This window comes from Artemia franciscana, chromosome 13 (assembly GCF_032884065.1).
Source record: "Artemia franciscana chromosome 13, ASM3288406v1, whole genome shotgun sequence".
Classification (NCBI taxonomy): Eukaryota; Metazoa; Arthropoda; class Branchiopoda; order Anostraca; family Artemiidae; genus Artemia; species Artemia franciscana.
The window spans coordinates 45,706,982-45,723,138 of record NC_088875.1 but is presented as its reverse complement, the minus strand read 5'-3'; the positions used below and the strand labels follow the sequence as shown (position 1 = coordinate 45,723,138).

The following is a 16,157-nucleotide window of genomic DNA, read 5'->3' as shown; positions in this document are numbered from 1 at the left end:
GGATTGAGGGGGGAAAAGGGTTTTGTGGATTGGGTGGATCAAAGATTTTCTTCCGAAATCCATGCAGAGTTGGATTTCGAATGATTTCTTGAGGATTTCAAGGATCTGGATTGGACTTGAAGGATCCAAAAAGTGTTTAGCATATCTCCCCCGTCTGTTTCTAATGCCAATACTTCTGTACTGTACCTATTCAATATTATTTCTGTTGTCTCAAATACCTAAATTTCAACCATACCTTACCCCTATCCTCTTAATCTCCCATAAATTCATAAGTTGAGGGAAAACATATTGTATTTTTGCTTTTCCGTTTTCACATCTTCCCAAAAATCTTTATTCTCATCACTTTATTCTCATTCTTTATTCTCTTTTCATTCTTTATTGTCACCTCCTTAAGAAAAATAGCAGCTTCTTTCTTTAACTCTTTCATCGCCAGTATTCATAATATCAAACAGTTCGTGGTAACTAACGTACGTGGTAACTAACTAACGTGTAGTAAGGAGCGACCCAGGTCAATAGTAAACGAAAGTCTAAAAAACATAATTTTGATACTAATAGATACATAAAAAGAATTGGATATTTATGCTGATTTTAAATATATAAATTTCATCAAATTTAGTCGTACCCATCAAAAGATACAAGCTTGAGAAAATTTGCCATATTTTGGAAAATAGGGGGAAATATCCCCTAAAAGTCATACAATCTTAACGAAAATTACACATTCGCATTCAGCGTATCAGAGAACCCCACTGTAGCAGTTTCAAGCTCCTATCTAATAAAATGTGGAACTTTTAACCAAAGGTAATTTACCTTGGTATTTTTTACCAGAAGACCAATCACGAATGCGTTTTATTTGGGTTGTTTTTTTTTTCTTTTTTCCGGGGTGATCGTTCCAACCTAGTAGTCCTGGAATATCACGAAAGGGCTCATTCTAACGGAAATTAGAAGTTCTAGTTCCCTTTTTAAGTTACCAAAAAAAATTGGAAGGCACCTAGGTCCCCTCCCATGCTCATTTTTTCCCAAAGTCAGTAGATCAAAATTTGAGATAGACATTTGTTCAGAATAGCCAAAAAACCTATTAACTATGTCTTTGGGGACGACTTAATCCTCCTCAATCCCTGGGGAAGGGGCTGCAAGTTACAAACTTTGACCATTGTTTACATGTAGTAATGGTTATTGGGAAGTGCACAGACGTTTTCATGGGGACTTTTCACGTTAAAGGAGGGCGAGGGGAGGGGCTACGTGGGAGGATCTTTCCATGTGGGAATTTATCATGAGGGAAGAGAATTTCCATGAAGGGGGCGCAGGATTTCCTAACATTGTTTTTTTTAAATGAAAAGAAAAATGTTTTTTTCAACTGGAATTAAGGAGCAGCATTAAAACTTAAAGTGAACAGAAAATATTACATATATAAGGGGTTTCGTCTCCTCCACAATACCTTGCTCTTTACGCTAAAATATTTTTAGTAATTTCAACTATTTATTCTACGGCCTTTGTAATTCGGGGGCCATTCTTAAAGAATTGGGACAAATTCAAGCTTTAGTGTAAAGAGTGAGGTATTGACAAGGGGGCAAATTCATTCATGTATGTAATAAAAATATACAAATATAGAGGTTTGTTAGGTAAGTTAATTCGTAAGTTTCGTATATTTATTACTAATAAAAATGTTCGAAAAAAAAAGTTCTAGTTGCACATTTAAGTAACCAAAAATTGCAGGGCAACTAAGCCTCCTCCCCCACCCATTTTTTGATAAAAATCGTCTGATCAAGACAATGAGAAAGCCATTTAGCCAAAAAAAAGAAAAAAAAATATGCAAATTTCGTTTTAATAAAATCGTTCAGAAATTAAAGAAAAAAACAAGTTTTTTTTAACTACAAGTAAGGAGCGACACTAAACTTAAAAGGAACAAAAATTATTCCGTATATGAAACGGATTGTCCCCTCCTCAACGCCTCGCTCTTTACGCTAAAGTTTTTTATTGTTTCAAAAAGCAGAGTTGTGACAAAGAGTTAAACTTTAGTGTAAAGAGCGAGGCGTTGAGGAGGGGACAACTCCTTTCACATACGGAATAATTTCTGTTCGTTTTAAGTTTTAATGCCGCCCATTACTTGCAGTTAAAAAAACCTATTTTTTTTTATTTTATCTCGAGTAAGATTCCCTGCCCTAAAATATTTTAACGTCTTTGCATTTTTCTTCTCCTGGCTTTATGCCTTATTTATCAGAGGCAGTGCTTTAGCACTGCCTAAATAAAAAGCCATATGCTTTCAAAGTATTTTATTCCAACAAATTCGTATGGATACCCGCCTCCCCCAAATAAGCATTTATTTGTTTGATAAATAAGTATTTTAAATAATAAATAAGTATTTAGAGTATATCAATAGTACTTAGAGTAATTATATTCAATATATTATATAGTATTTTTTCGGGTCACATTTCATCGGGTCACATTTCATCGGGTCACATTTCATCGGGTCACAGAGTTAGAGTAAACCAATAAATAATCCTAGATGCACAATAACTAATCCTTATGACTGGATTAGAACACTTTTCCAGGGAGAGGAGGGTCATATCTTACAAAAAAGCCTCAATAATAAACATTTAACAACCTTTCCGTAATCACCTTTCCGTAATCACCTTTCCGTAATCATATCTACACACAGGGGTAGACTATAAAGAAGAAAATTCCCCAAAAATGAGAAACTGTGGATATTACACCCACTTTCTTATGTTTTAACCCTTATGTAGTAATATTCACTATTTTACCAATTATTGGACCTGTTTACATTTGAACACTAGGGCTTTCTTTGAACTAATCATAACAGCCATTTTTCTAATCTCCCTATAGTGTGGGTACACTGACAATAGTGGTAATAGCAAAACAAATTGATGCCTAAGGTTTCATTTACTGCTGGAAGTTTAAGCATATCAAATTTTGAATCTAGAACAAATAAATACAACAGCAATCTTTACAAACATGTCAGATATCACGAAAGAAAAAAATAAAGTGAGAGTACAATTTTACACAGTGATGGAGATCATACCAACCCAAATATAACCCTAATACAAATATAATAAATCAATTCTACCAATAATAAACAATATAGTGAACAAATAATACAATAAATAATACAAAAAATATCATAAAATCATAATAAATATCATAAAATTATAATAAATATCATTAAATAATAGATATCAATTCATAATGTAATAGTCCTGAATCATATATTAGGTCAAAGTTTTAAACCATTTCAACCATTAAGAACTTTATTAAGAGTCTGCACCCTAAACAAAATGTGAACCCCCTAATCCTCCCAACACCTTCATCTAAGGACCTGTCTCAAGGAGTTGTTCTAACAACTATTGAAATATATAGGATCAAGATCCACGAAAGCCATTGCTGGCACATAGGGCGTCGAATGGACGTTTTGGTTACTGGGTCTTTTTTACAGGGACAAGCAACAATCTTGTCACCCAACCTTGCTGCGTCAATGATCGAACCCAGCACCAAATGTACAGTATTGCCAAAATTAAATGTATAACATTAAACTTTAAAAAAATATACCTCTTGCTTGGATGCCAGGTACCTCCCCTGTAAGTGTTATCTTTTTTGCACTACAAAAGAAAATTTGAGAAAATATTAACATACTAACCTTGACGATTTTGGAAAATCAGCTGGATTTAGGAAGCACTTGTTAGTTGCTGCCTTATCATCATCATCAACTTTACAGACGCTCAGCTGTAAGAAAATAACAAACCAGAATTAGTTTCGATGATTAAAGAATGCATATTTCTTAGGCCTAAAAACGTAAGGAGGGGCGAACAAACCAAATATTTAGGTAATTACCTAAAATAAATTGATATCTTTTTGTACCCAATTCTCCAGCTGAAACCCTACAAACTACCACTGAGTATCACTTAAAAAAAACTCACTCTCTCTTCCTTGCTTGTTCTCAAATACAACCGTTGCTTGCAATCTTGCTAATTATGCTTTGCTCGAGTCTTTTATTAGATTTTTTGCTGCAGGTACTTAGGTTAAATGAATGAGATTTAGCTATATCTGCTTTCTTTACAACTTCAAAGAGTTATGTATGCAATCTGTATTCACTACCCTTCACAAGGGGTTCTTTAGACTAGGTTTAGGGAGGAGGCGGCCACCCCTCCTTTCTGCATGCATGATGGTGATCTTAAATATGGAAAATAGATTTGAGGCATTTTTTTTAATCCACTATGTGTTGACTCATCCCCCCCTTCCCCAGAACATGCTAAAAGTTCTAATATAGATGGACCTCAGCTCATTCAAAGGTGCTAAAGTCAAGGGCATCTTTGTAACTAGGCACACGCCAAGGGGTGGCAGCTCTAGCATGCAATTCAGTGAATCAAACATCTAATCACTGAAATAACTGACATATCAAACAATGAGTAGGTAATGACTGAACCAACTGACATTTTAAAGAATGAGTAGGTAATGACTGAACCATCAATCGTACTGTGCTAGCTATTTGACAAGCCCTTATCTTTGCAGTATATCACCTATTTAATCAGGGTTCTCATTTTTATAGGGTTTATAATTTTGCTTATTAAACTTCATAATAAAAGCCTAATTTATATCCCACAATACAACAGCTACATACACTTTACTACTTGCACAACAGCTATGGGCAACATCAATGTAACATGATATGCAGTAAGTCTGCTTTAAGAGAGCATATATAATGGTAAGTTTTCTTCTCAGAAGACCTAACAAACTTGTGTGTGTCCTTCAACCAGCAGGTGAAAGGAAAGATAAGATTAAGGAGCAATAAGAATTTCCATATCTAGCAGGATGAAAGAACAATAACTAAATACAATGAAGACAAAGGCTAGTTCAAAAAATTGTTCTATCAATTCATAATGCCTAAGAGAGGTCTAAGTTTGTTTTGTCCTCAATTGAATAGCAACTTATTGGGCATGTGTTTTGGGCCATACAAACCTATAGGAGAAAAAAAAACATTCTGAAAAAAAGCAGGTACTATTAATTTGTGAAAACCTAAAATGGGCCAGACATTGGTTTTCTCTAATTGGTGTATTGTAATAAGCAGGATCAATTAAATCAAATAAATAAAAATAATTTAATAATCCAGATTTTGAAATTTGAAGAAACAGAACAGGTAGATCAGATAAAAGAATACTTGATGCCCAGGATATTTTGAAACTTCTCAGACATCATGCAAAATGTGTGATAAGAAATAAGAAATAAAAGCCTCAGAGTTGTGTTTGGAGAAAATACTATGTAAGGTTGAGACCATAGAGGTTTTTTGAAGTTATTGCTACAAAGTACCACTACATGACAGTACTTTTGGAATATGGCCATCCTCCTTGCTAAAGAAAAGTAAAATTCCAGTTTAGGGGCTTTTTACTATCTTGAGAAGGAAATGAGTTAGGTGAATAAAACTCTCAGAAATGCATTCAGAGCCTAAATGGTCTTCTGAGAACATATTTTGAAGCACCAACCTCTGTTTCTTTTCTCTCTAGAGGGACTGATGTTTGATGACCTTTAACAATCTTTGCTATATAATAATAAAACCTCACAAAATAGATCTACAGCTCAAATGAGGCACAATTAAAGTGTCTTGAGCCTCATACTACTACTACTGACAACTCACCACAGCACCAAGCTGCCTGATGGCAGCCAACAAAGCTGTGTATGCTCCTTCTTCATCCCAATCTATTTAAAACCTCCCTCTTTACACCTTCCCAGATAGTTCCCATTTCCCTTAAGTCTTTCTCTATAACATCCTCCCACCCCAACCCCAAACATCCTGCTTTCTGTTTAGCTCTAGACGGTTAGCCAAATAGGACAATCTTTGGCAATCTGTCACCCTTTGTCTGCAGAACATGCCCAAGCCATTTCATCCTGCCTCCCCAGCCCCATACCTTTGCTCAATCCCAATTTATAAGGTTTTTAAAATCTATAAATCTATTTCTTAAATTTAGGGGGAAAAACCCTTGATATAGGAGAAACCCTTTATGTAGATGGTCTTAAAGTAGGCGGTAAAGTAAAGCACCATAGCTTATGATATACAATCTATCTAGATTTATCTTGATAATCTTGGAAATTGGGCTGATACATGGCTCCTTGCCTTGAATATTGGTAAATGGCATGTGCTCACTTTTGGTAAATGTAACCAACACCAGCAGTATTTTCTCCAAGGAAGTCTTGTTTCAGTAATCTCTGAAGAAAACAATCTTGGAGTAATTGTTTATACCAGATTAAATTCCAGCACCTATGCCAAGAACATGCCATCATCTGCCTTCCAATCCCTCACCATTATCAAAAAGAAAATCTCAAGCCAGCATCTTGGAGTGTTCATGAAATTGTGTACAGTACTCGACTGACCACAACTGAAGGCAGGAATGTCTTTGACATCCTATTTTTTAAAGAGATGAGGAGGTCCTTAAAAAAAAACAGTGCAGAGTAACTAAGATGGTCAGTGGACTACAGCAAATGCCTCATGACAAATATCTGCAACATCATAAACTCTGAGAACTTACATGAGGAGATCTGATTCTTGTCCAAACTTTGTAACTAAAAGAACATTTCCTACTCTTTTTGCTTATCCTTTGTATCAAATGACTAGAGAAAATTCAAAGAAATTTTCAAAGCAACATTGTTCTTTCAGAGAAAGAAGCAACTTCTTCAGTCAGAGAGTTGCCAAAGTTTAGAACCAGCTTTCAAGAGACACAGTATCTGCTGAGTCAACTCACACATTTCAGTGCAAAATTGACAAAGATTGGCTACATGAAGAGTTCCTGTTCAACTGGGAGGTAGCTGAATCCTCAACCAGAAAGTAATAGCAGCTTGACAAGAAAATCATCCATACAGATGTGTTCACATAGCATAACAAGGATTCAAATCCTTAACTTGCTCCAAGCTATGGTTTAAGGTAATGGCTTAACATTTTACTGAATTAACAGGAAATGCAATTTCTAAAACTAAAGCAAAAGAAAAAGAAATCAAAACTCATAATCAAGGCAAAAACATTTTTGTCAAAATTTAGTACCAAAATGGTAGATTTTTGGCCCTGTAGGTTTTATTCACCTCACTCAACCACTTTCCAAGATAGCAAGTGGCCCCTAAACTAGAATTTTACCATATTCCTTACCTTATACTCTTCTAAATATCACAACCACTTTTTGAACAATTTACAATACTCCTTCTCCCCTCCCTAATGATCCCATATATAGTATTAGGACCTAGTCTATATCAGCCTAAAATAAAACACTAAAACAAATCCAAATCCTAAAACATCAATCAATCACTCAGGCTAAACTGGATATCTCCAAGTCTACACAGGAGGTACCAATGCATGAAAACATGTGAACAACAATGACAAAATATATGGTTAACATACAGGCTACAAGGTTCAATAACTAACATATTGACAAGGTGAACATACTACATAATTATATTTGTGTACTCATTCCAAATATAATAGTCAATTCACTTGCAAGCATACTCCCTCCCCTTCTGACGGTCCTATATATGGGTTAGGCATCATTAATTTTTCATTAAATCAACATATTCATACCTTCTAGCTCCTACATCAAACTGGCTATATTCTCAGTTAGCAATTTATCTCTGTGAGCAATTGAGTGCATAATTTACCAAAATGTTGCATGACAAGACGGTATTTGACTACAATTGGGGTTATTGATAAGGAAACATATTAAGAAAGCAATTCTTATTCCATAATTTTCAGAAAAATGATAGTTAACACATTTTGAAGGTGCTTCTACTAAGCTTTACCCCCAGATCCCCTAATTTCCAAATATATAGCACAAATTATGCATTTCCCATGTATTTTCCTGTTTCTTGATTTTTTAGCATTGATTTAGTTTATGGGTCAAAGGTTAAAACAAGACTGATGTATAGCAAAAGTAATGACATATACAATCAGGGATATATATATATATATATATATATATATATATATATATATATATATATATATATATATATATATATATATATATATATTGGCTCATTAGGGGGGGGGTGAGTTGTAAAGTATAGTGAAATTACCTTCAAAATGTGTTTACTACAAGTTCTCTGTAGGTCTATTTTATGAAGTAAGAACTGTTTTCTTAATACATTTCCTTTTCAATAGTCCCAATTGTAGGCTAATACCAAAAGGATCTTAAAAAGTATATGATAATGGAAAGATACAATAAAATCTGATCTTAGTCCCTGAAACACCCTGGATATTATGGTGTAAGAATTTTGTTGTTTTTACTTTGAATTACTTTAAATTACAGCTTAGAGCAACATAATGATTTCTCCTTGTGAAGCTCCAGCATTGATGAACAAAGTTGTTTTCATTGTTGTTTAGTGATCAGGTGCAGTTGGATGATCAATAGCTTACCAGTCAAGTTGACAATCAATTGCAGACCACTTGGCATCCAGCCTTTGTCTAAGAATGTTGACAGATTCAGCAATAGCTGTGTCTTCAGAGAATTTATACCAATCATTGACAATTTTTGAGGAAACAAATTGAGTGTAGGCTCTGGTTAGGGTGACTCCTTGACAAGTTTCAGCTGATGATCTCTGGTTCTTGAATTAGGACCAGCAATAGAAAATAATACTGGGAGTGTGTTGGCCTTCATTAGCTTGTGGTAAGAATGGCATCATCTCTAATTATGCTGTATACAAGCATTGGGAGTTTAAACACAGCTAGTCTTGCAGGGTAACAAAATTCCCATATGCCAGATATCATTTTGATGGCATGTCTTCCAAACTTTTCCACCTTTTTTTTAAATACAGGGAGGCCAAAGACTTTCAAACTTCAAGCTAGGGCTAAACTAGTACTAATGTAATAGTCCTGAATCATATATTAGGTCAAAGTTTTAGACCATTTCAACCCTTAAGAACTTTATTAAGAGTCTGCACCCTAAACATTACTAGCACTAACAACAGACTTCTTGCCATGGGTAGCCTGCTGAATTTTAATTTGTTGTCAATGGTGACTCCAAGATCTTGCACAACCTTAACAAAGGAGATTGGGTGGCCTGAAAGAAAATAAAGAGCAACAGGGATTCTTTTTGCTGAAGTGAATGGCATGGCAATTCAGAACATTGAATTCAAGAAGAAAAGACTCAGTCTATTGATCAAGCAGTCAAAGATTATTTTGTAGAAGGACATGATAATAACTTGACAAGGCTGGTCTGAGAAGCTTTGAGTTGTCAGCATAGTGTTAATTTACTGCTGAAAGTAGAAGGAGCAACATTAATAAAGATATTAAATAGTTTTGGACCCATTTCACTTCCAAGAAGAACTCTGCTCAAAATTTGTTTAGAAGAAGAGGCATTTGGTAACTAGAGCCATCAAATAGCTGATTATGCTGAGATTGCTGGAGAAGAAAATCAAGGATCCAGAGTAGTGAATTTTCTTCAAGCTTGACTGCATGTTTCTATAGCATAGTGGATTGATGCTCTGCTTGGCAATATGAGGCCCATGGTTCAATCCCTGTTGTGGCAAGTTTGGTTGACAAGATTAGGGATTTCTCTTTAAGCTTGACAGCACACACCATGATACCAAGTTGCTTGTGATAATCTTTGTCAACAATTGTAAAATTCTAGTTTAGTGACTTTTGGCTATCTTGGAAAAGGTTTATGTTAGGAAAATAAAACTTTCAGGGATGGGTCTACAGGCTAAAGTATATCCCAAGAAGGTATTTTAAAGTACCCACCTCCACTCCTTCTCCCTCTAGAGGGCCCTGAAATTTGCCTACATGACAGGTCTATACCTATTGAAATTTTGACAAAACAATATTTTACCTTAATTTTCTGTTATCAGTTGCTTTTTCTCTACCTTTAGTTCTCAAAATGCAATTCCTGTTATTTCAGTTGAATTCTGAGCCATATCAATGTTGTTTTTTTTTCAAAATTTAGGAAATGTATTTACATATCTTTAAAACCTTATAAATTGGGATTGAGCAAAGTTGTGAAGCTGAAAACAATTTTGTTTGAGGCTACTTCATTCAAGCAGAAGATCTATTTTGCAAGGTTTTACTTTTATAACACACATAATTTTAAAGGTCATCAAAGGTCAGGACCCTCTAGAGGGAGAGGGAGTGAAGGTAGATACTCCAAAATACATTTCTGGGACATACTTTAGCCTTTAGAACCATCCCTGAAAGTTTCATTTTCCTAAACTAACCCCTTTCCAAGATAGTCAAAAGTCACTAAACCTAGAATTTTACCATCAAAAACTTTAGAAAGTCAAGAAGAATCATGTCAGCAGGCACCTCAGTATCAAGTAACTAAGTAATTTGGTCATACAACTTTATGAAGATTGAAAACAACAGATCTTCCTGAGCAAAATCTATGCTACAAGCTGTGCAAGAGATTATTTGCTTCAAGATACCACATCACTGCAGAATTGACTATTCTTTCAAGAGCCTTAATAACAGCTGATATCCTGATTATAGGCCAATAATTTTGGGCAAGGTCCTTTCTACCTTTCTTAAATGCTGGAATGATATGGGCAGTTTCCCAATTCAGTGGAAGTCTAGAAAGATTCAATGATAAGTTGAATAGCAAGGAAAGTGGTTAAGACAAGACTGTTGAACATTCATGCAGGATATGAGGACAAATGCAGGCAGGGCAAGCAGATTTGTTAATTTTAAGGGACACAGGTTCCTTTAGAATTATTTCATCAGTTATCAAAATTCATTCAATGTCAAACAATACATCATGTTGGAGGAGGGGAAAAACAGAACTAGAATTTGACAAAAAAAACTGAGAATTTAAGATGAAAATCTCAACTTTCAGCTCAAGATCAGCATCAATTTAACTTTTATGCACAATATTAGGGTATTTCAGACAAAACAAATCAAACGGCATAACATCAAAAGCATTTTAAGTTATATTTAATATCCAGGGCAAACTGGCAGATCCAAGGGGCAGAGGGCACTTGACTCCCCCCTTATGTAGTGGTGGATTTGTGGTTGGGACCACTTGCTCTGGTTTGAATTTAGACAATAGTTATTTTTGTTAGATAAAAAGTTTATTAAGACATTTCCCTAGGCTACAGTCCTCCAGCATTACTAAAAAATCTTAAATAGTCCTTACCAATTTTTGAGGCATTATCAACTAAATCCAAAAACTAGTTTTTAATTGATTTCAAAGGATGAATCAATATTCAATTTATTTTGCTTCTTCCTTGAGAGCACAGCTTAGAGATATAATACATGAAAACTCGATTTATTTTTGGGACCCAGTGCCCGGTAGCGATCCTAGCGGCTGAAAACAGGAAACTGGCAGTCTGAATATAAAAGTCGGAGCAATTCGCTGCTTCATACCAATATTGGGTTCCCGTCTATGGTGCTGTAGTACGATCTAAGCGCGCGCCAAGTTCAGATATCTGTACCAAAAGCTTCTCATGGGCAAGATAGGAGTTTTCAGAACTGTATTGTATATCTAAGCTGTGCTTGAGGCTAAACAGTCAGATTTTGCTGCGTTCAATAAAACAAAATGCAATCTTTCGTTGTTTTGGCCAATAGTTTTAGAATTTTCAATGAAGGTAGTCTTAGGGTATTTAAAAATGAATCAATTTTAGTTTCTCTGAAAATTTTGCTTGACCATCTGAAAGTTTCCTTATTGACTTCTAAATAAACGTGGGCGTTTGCACCTTGTCAGAACTATAGTTGCCCTCACTCTAATCAAGTCAACTACAATAGTTCAGAGTCGAAAGGTACTCTTAATGAAAATTTTGGTTTCCGCTGTCACTTAAAGAAATTAACAGCAAGAGGCTTCAGAAAAATTTAGACACGTAAAATGGTAGAAAGTTACACCTAGGGGTGGAAATGGCAGCATTAAAATTGCTCTACTGCTATAAGACCTGTGACTTACATTCTCCCAAAATAGACATGCCTGTTTTCCTAAAACACTGTCTTAAAGACAGTCACCAATTAGCCTGAGATTAAACTCGTGAGGGGCGTAAATGACCCTCCAGATTTTCAAAACACCTATTTTTGAATTTTCATTAAAAATAAAAGAGAAAAAAATACTCCTGGATTGTGAAAAAACACCCTTTCTTGTTTCTTCATTAGTAAAATTAAAAATAAAACTTTCTCTGCATTTTTTGGATTGGTATCACTATAACAAAGCTCTTCAACTTACAATGGATTGAGAAGCCACGCCAACCTAAAGATTCTTCTAAATGTATTGATTTTGATAATATCACAAATGTACTAAACTATTTACTAAAACTGCATAAAACAATAATCGAAACGATCCCTCTCAACATACAAAACGATCCCTCCCAATCTTTATATTCTTCAAATCCTGGCATAAATCCATGCTATCTCCAAATGTCTTAATTCTTTTTTTCTTTTTAGCGTGCCCAAACTCAAATACATTTTGTAAAATACAAGAAAGAGAAAACAGTCTTCTGAAGGAAGTAGACTCCTAGTGGAGGATGAAGAAAACGGAGATAGCATGCAGTAGGAGGCACTGCAAGATTTGTGTTCTCTTCCACGCAAAGCAGCTATGAAAAACTGTCAAATTATGAAAGAACAAAAAGCTCAAGTGGATTATTTTTTGAAAACAGAGTGGTGAAACTGAGTAAAAGCCAAGTTGATGATTTGGTAGTGAATTATAGCTCCGTTTCTATACCACTCACATCCAGCCTTGTTCAACCCATGTTTGGGTCTTCTCAGAGCCCGTGTTTAACCATGATATTCTGGCAAGTTACAATTTTGAAGAACCCGTGTCCAACAGGCTTAGAACTTGTAAGACGAACACGCTTTAAAGTTTGGTTGTGCTAAACACGGAGAACCTAAGAAAGATTTTGTCAAACCGGCTCAAAACATACTTCAAATCCGGTGTTTGAAAACAGAGTTTATTTAGCTGAGTCTACCTTACCTTTAAGCATAGTCGAGAAGCCTCTCTTCAAAAAACTGTTTCAAGGATTGGCCGTACATGCAACTGTAATATCACAAAACATGCTATCTTTGTTTGTTGCATTGAAACATATAACAATCAAAAGATCACCAACAGAACTACTTCGTGCAATTGAATTTTGTTAGAGCTTTAATCAACTTAGGTCGACATTGTCCCGATATCAGAGCTTGATAAACATAAACCGTCATAGACGTCTTCTAAAAGTCACCTACTTGAGTAGAAGGTCCCATAAATGAGTTCATCTCTGTCCTTGGAGATGAAGTGGAATGTAAATACAACAAGCTCTTAATAAGTCACTATTATTTGGGATCTTTGCTGATAAGACAACAGATGTAAGCCATGAAGAGTGCTCAGTTGTTAGTGTGCAATATACCGATGGAGATCGATTAGCTAGAAAGCGCATTATGTAGTGTAATCGAAATCAAAGAAAGGCCCGGATATATTACAACACAGCACGGTACATTCAAAATGCTTGCTTCAATAAGGAGAAGATGGTTTCTTAGTCGTAAGACTTCGCCAGCAGTATGTCAGAACGTTTTGAAGGAGTCTAAGGTCATATGACAAGTATTTCCAAAAGGAGAATTTCATACCTTTGTTATCTGGCACACCGCAAAAACAAAATTGTAGAGCATGTTTGTGAAGATTCAAGCCTTGTCAAGAACATGTTTGACACTCTTCAAGTTCTTTATTCTTCACTGGAGGCAATAAGCGCCTTACCTATTACACAGAGGATATGGAAAAGGCCAAAGGTAAGTTTCAAGTAAAAACTTTGTCAGAGTTAAGATGTTGTGCCAGACATGAGCCTTTACTTGCAGTGTGGAGCAACTTGCCAGGACTGACAGAGCTTCTTTTGACAATGAAAAGTGATAATCAATTCACTGACACGAGAAGCAAAGCCCAGAGTCTAAGGGTTGTTTTTGATTCCATCTACCCACTGAGCTTCTTGAGACTTTTGCTTGAAAAAATCCAAAAATCTCATTGTTTGTCTCCAAGCTGAGTACTTTGACATTCTGGCTTTTAATCAATTGATGGATGCAAGCTTCAAATCATTTGCAGGCCCCACTGATACAGTCATCAAAAGACAATTTGTAGCAGCGATTATTTTCACCAGGAGCACCGTTTTAGATCCGAACACGGAATCTAATCATCTGGACGATTACAACACAGAAATAGACGCCAACCGCTACTGCAGGCTACACTTTATTCCAGCAAAACTTGGAGATACGACACCTTATTCAGCTGCTCGCCCCTTGACATTCAAGGAATTTTACACTCAGGAAATACAAATAGTCATGGCAGTATTTGTCTAAGAAATGAGAGAGACTGTCAGAGACACCAAAACAAAAAAATTCCTTTTGTTTTGAGTGTAATAATTTCGTGAAAGCATTCCCCATTCTGAACCGAACAAGAGAGGAATTCGAATCTTAACTACGTCTAGTCAAATACGATTTTAGAGAACGGCTCATTGACAGAGCATTCGAAGATACTTTTACTATTGCAAAAGAAATGAAAAATTCTCTTCCGTCAGTATGGAAAGTATTCAAGATGGCAAAGACTACCCATGTGACATGGGCTAAAGGAAAACGAATTTTTGAGCAATCTCAAGCTCGTGGAAACTGTTCTTAGATCTATGATGAAGAAAATAGTGAAAATGATTTCTTGGACCAGTGTGACTTCTCTCAGACATTTCAAAAGTAGAAAGAAATGAAAAATCAGTGAATTTCTCTTCAAGTATTATCTTATACATACTGTGTGATTTCCAAAATTTTAGCATATTTAAAGGTCAATCTTTTTTCTTTTTTTTTGTAAAATTGAATGAAAATCAGGTAGCGATTCGGTAAAATCTACGAATCCCCCTCACTACAATGAAAAGAGGGCCGGGACGTTCTTGGCTGTATCTATCTGAAAATGGGCCATCGTTTTTTCTGATTGGCTTAAAACTTTGAGTGCTCCTTTATTGAATGACCTTAGGTATTTTTCCACCGTCCAAACAAAAAAACTGATAGACAACAATTTTTCCAACAGTAATGTTTCCGCCGTTCAACTAAAACTGTTAGCTAACATTAGACCCCTCTCTTGTTCCTGTTAAATTTTAGGTTAATTTCGCCACACGGCGATAACGGCCAATTGTCTTATCTGCTTTCAAGTAAATTTAATTTTGAAACATGAAAACGTGTTTTATCGGGAGATTTTTGGTGGTTAAATTTAACACAGAGTAAAACCTCTGCTATTTATAACAGGTAAGCCTGTGTATTGAGAAAAAGCTTTCATTGTAATGCAGCGTGTAAAAAAGACTAAAGAATAATATTATTTGATTCCATATTTAACACCATTTCCAAATAGGCTATAGTTCAATTCAATTTATTTCTGACCTGTCAACAAAGCAAAAGAGGATTTGTAGCCCTAGTGACAGAGTAAGACAAAAAATAAAATAAAAAGAGAAAATAACCAATCAACATAAAGAGAGATTACAATCAACAAACACAAACATAATTAGGCTACATAGGCCTACTAGGCCTATATGAAGAGGGAAGACCAATGGTGGTTGAGTTTTCTAGCTGAGGATTTGAAATCTTCCACTCTTTCATCAATAATGTTTGCAGGTACAATCAATTTAAATTTCTGTACCACAGAAAAATTACTGGTCCAATGAGTTAGATGCAGCAGATACTTGGCAAATTTAAAATAGATTTGGTTATTATTTTTATTATTTGAAGCAGAAAAATAATTTCCAAACAGGGGACATAGCAAGACAATGTGGCACAGATATACTGTTGTAAAGTTTGGAAAGGTGAAACCAAGTAAGATTTATGACATTAGATTCAAGCAAAGCATATGGAATTTGAATCTGTAGGGTCTACTATGACAATTATGTCCTAGCCCATTGCTCTAACCTTTTGTAAGGATATAGGGTAATATTCTTGTTTAGCTAATTTTTGCTATGTTGGAAAGGGGTTAGGTCATTAAAACTTTCAGTAGTGAGTCCAGGCAGTACCAAACTTCTATGTTAACCCTCTTCTGGTTTCTAAGTCTTAAATTTACCTACTTTACTGGTCTATACCAGTTAAAATATTGATGAAGCAATGTTTTACCTTAATTTTCAGTTAGGCAGATCAATTTCTTTTTCTCTTGTTTTAGTTCTAAAAAGGTTTTAGTCCTTTTATTGGAGTAGAATTTTAAACCACATCAGTGTTTTTTTTTCTAAATTTAGGAAAT

General features: G+C 35.2%; 2 protein-coding genes across 3 annotated transcripts in view; one reads left to right on the top strand and one right to left on the bottom strand.

Annotated features, from left to right (window-relative positions):
* The window catches only part of LOC136034996 (vesicle-fusing ATPase 1-like), a 267,443-nt gene extending 256,222 nt beyond the window's left edge, over nt 1-11,221 (bottom strand). The window contains exons 1-2 of the mRNA XM_065716566.1: nt 11,109-11,221; nt 3,650-3,735 (exon numbers count right to left, since the gene is read on the bottom strand). Coding sequence (XP_065572638.1) covers nt 3,650-3,735; nt 11,109-11,123 — 101 coding nt within the window. The 5' untranslated portion in view covers nt 11,124-11,221. The remainder of the gene's footprint in view (nt 1-3,649; nt 3,736-11,108) is intronic.
* Nucleotides 11,222-15,067: 3,846 nt separating this feature from the next.
* The window catches only part of LOC136034994 (armadillo repeat-containing protein 7-like), a 39,831-nt gene continuing 38,741 nt past the window's right edge, over nt 15,068-16,157 (top strand). For both annotated transcript variants that reach the window (XM_065716562.1, XM_065716563.1), the window contains exon 1: nt 15,068-15,181. The gene's annotated coding sequence lies outside the window, so the exon portion shown is untranslated. The remainder of the gene's footprint in view (nt 15,182-16,157) is intronic.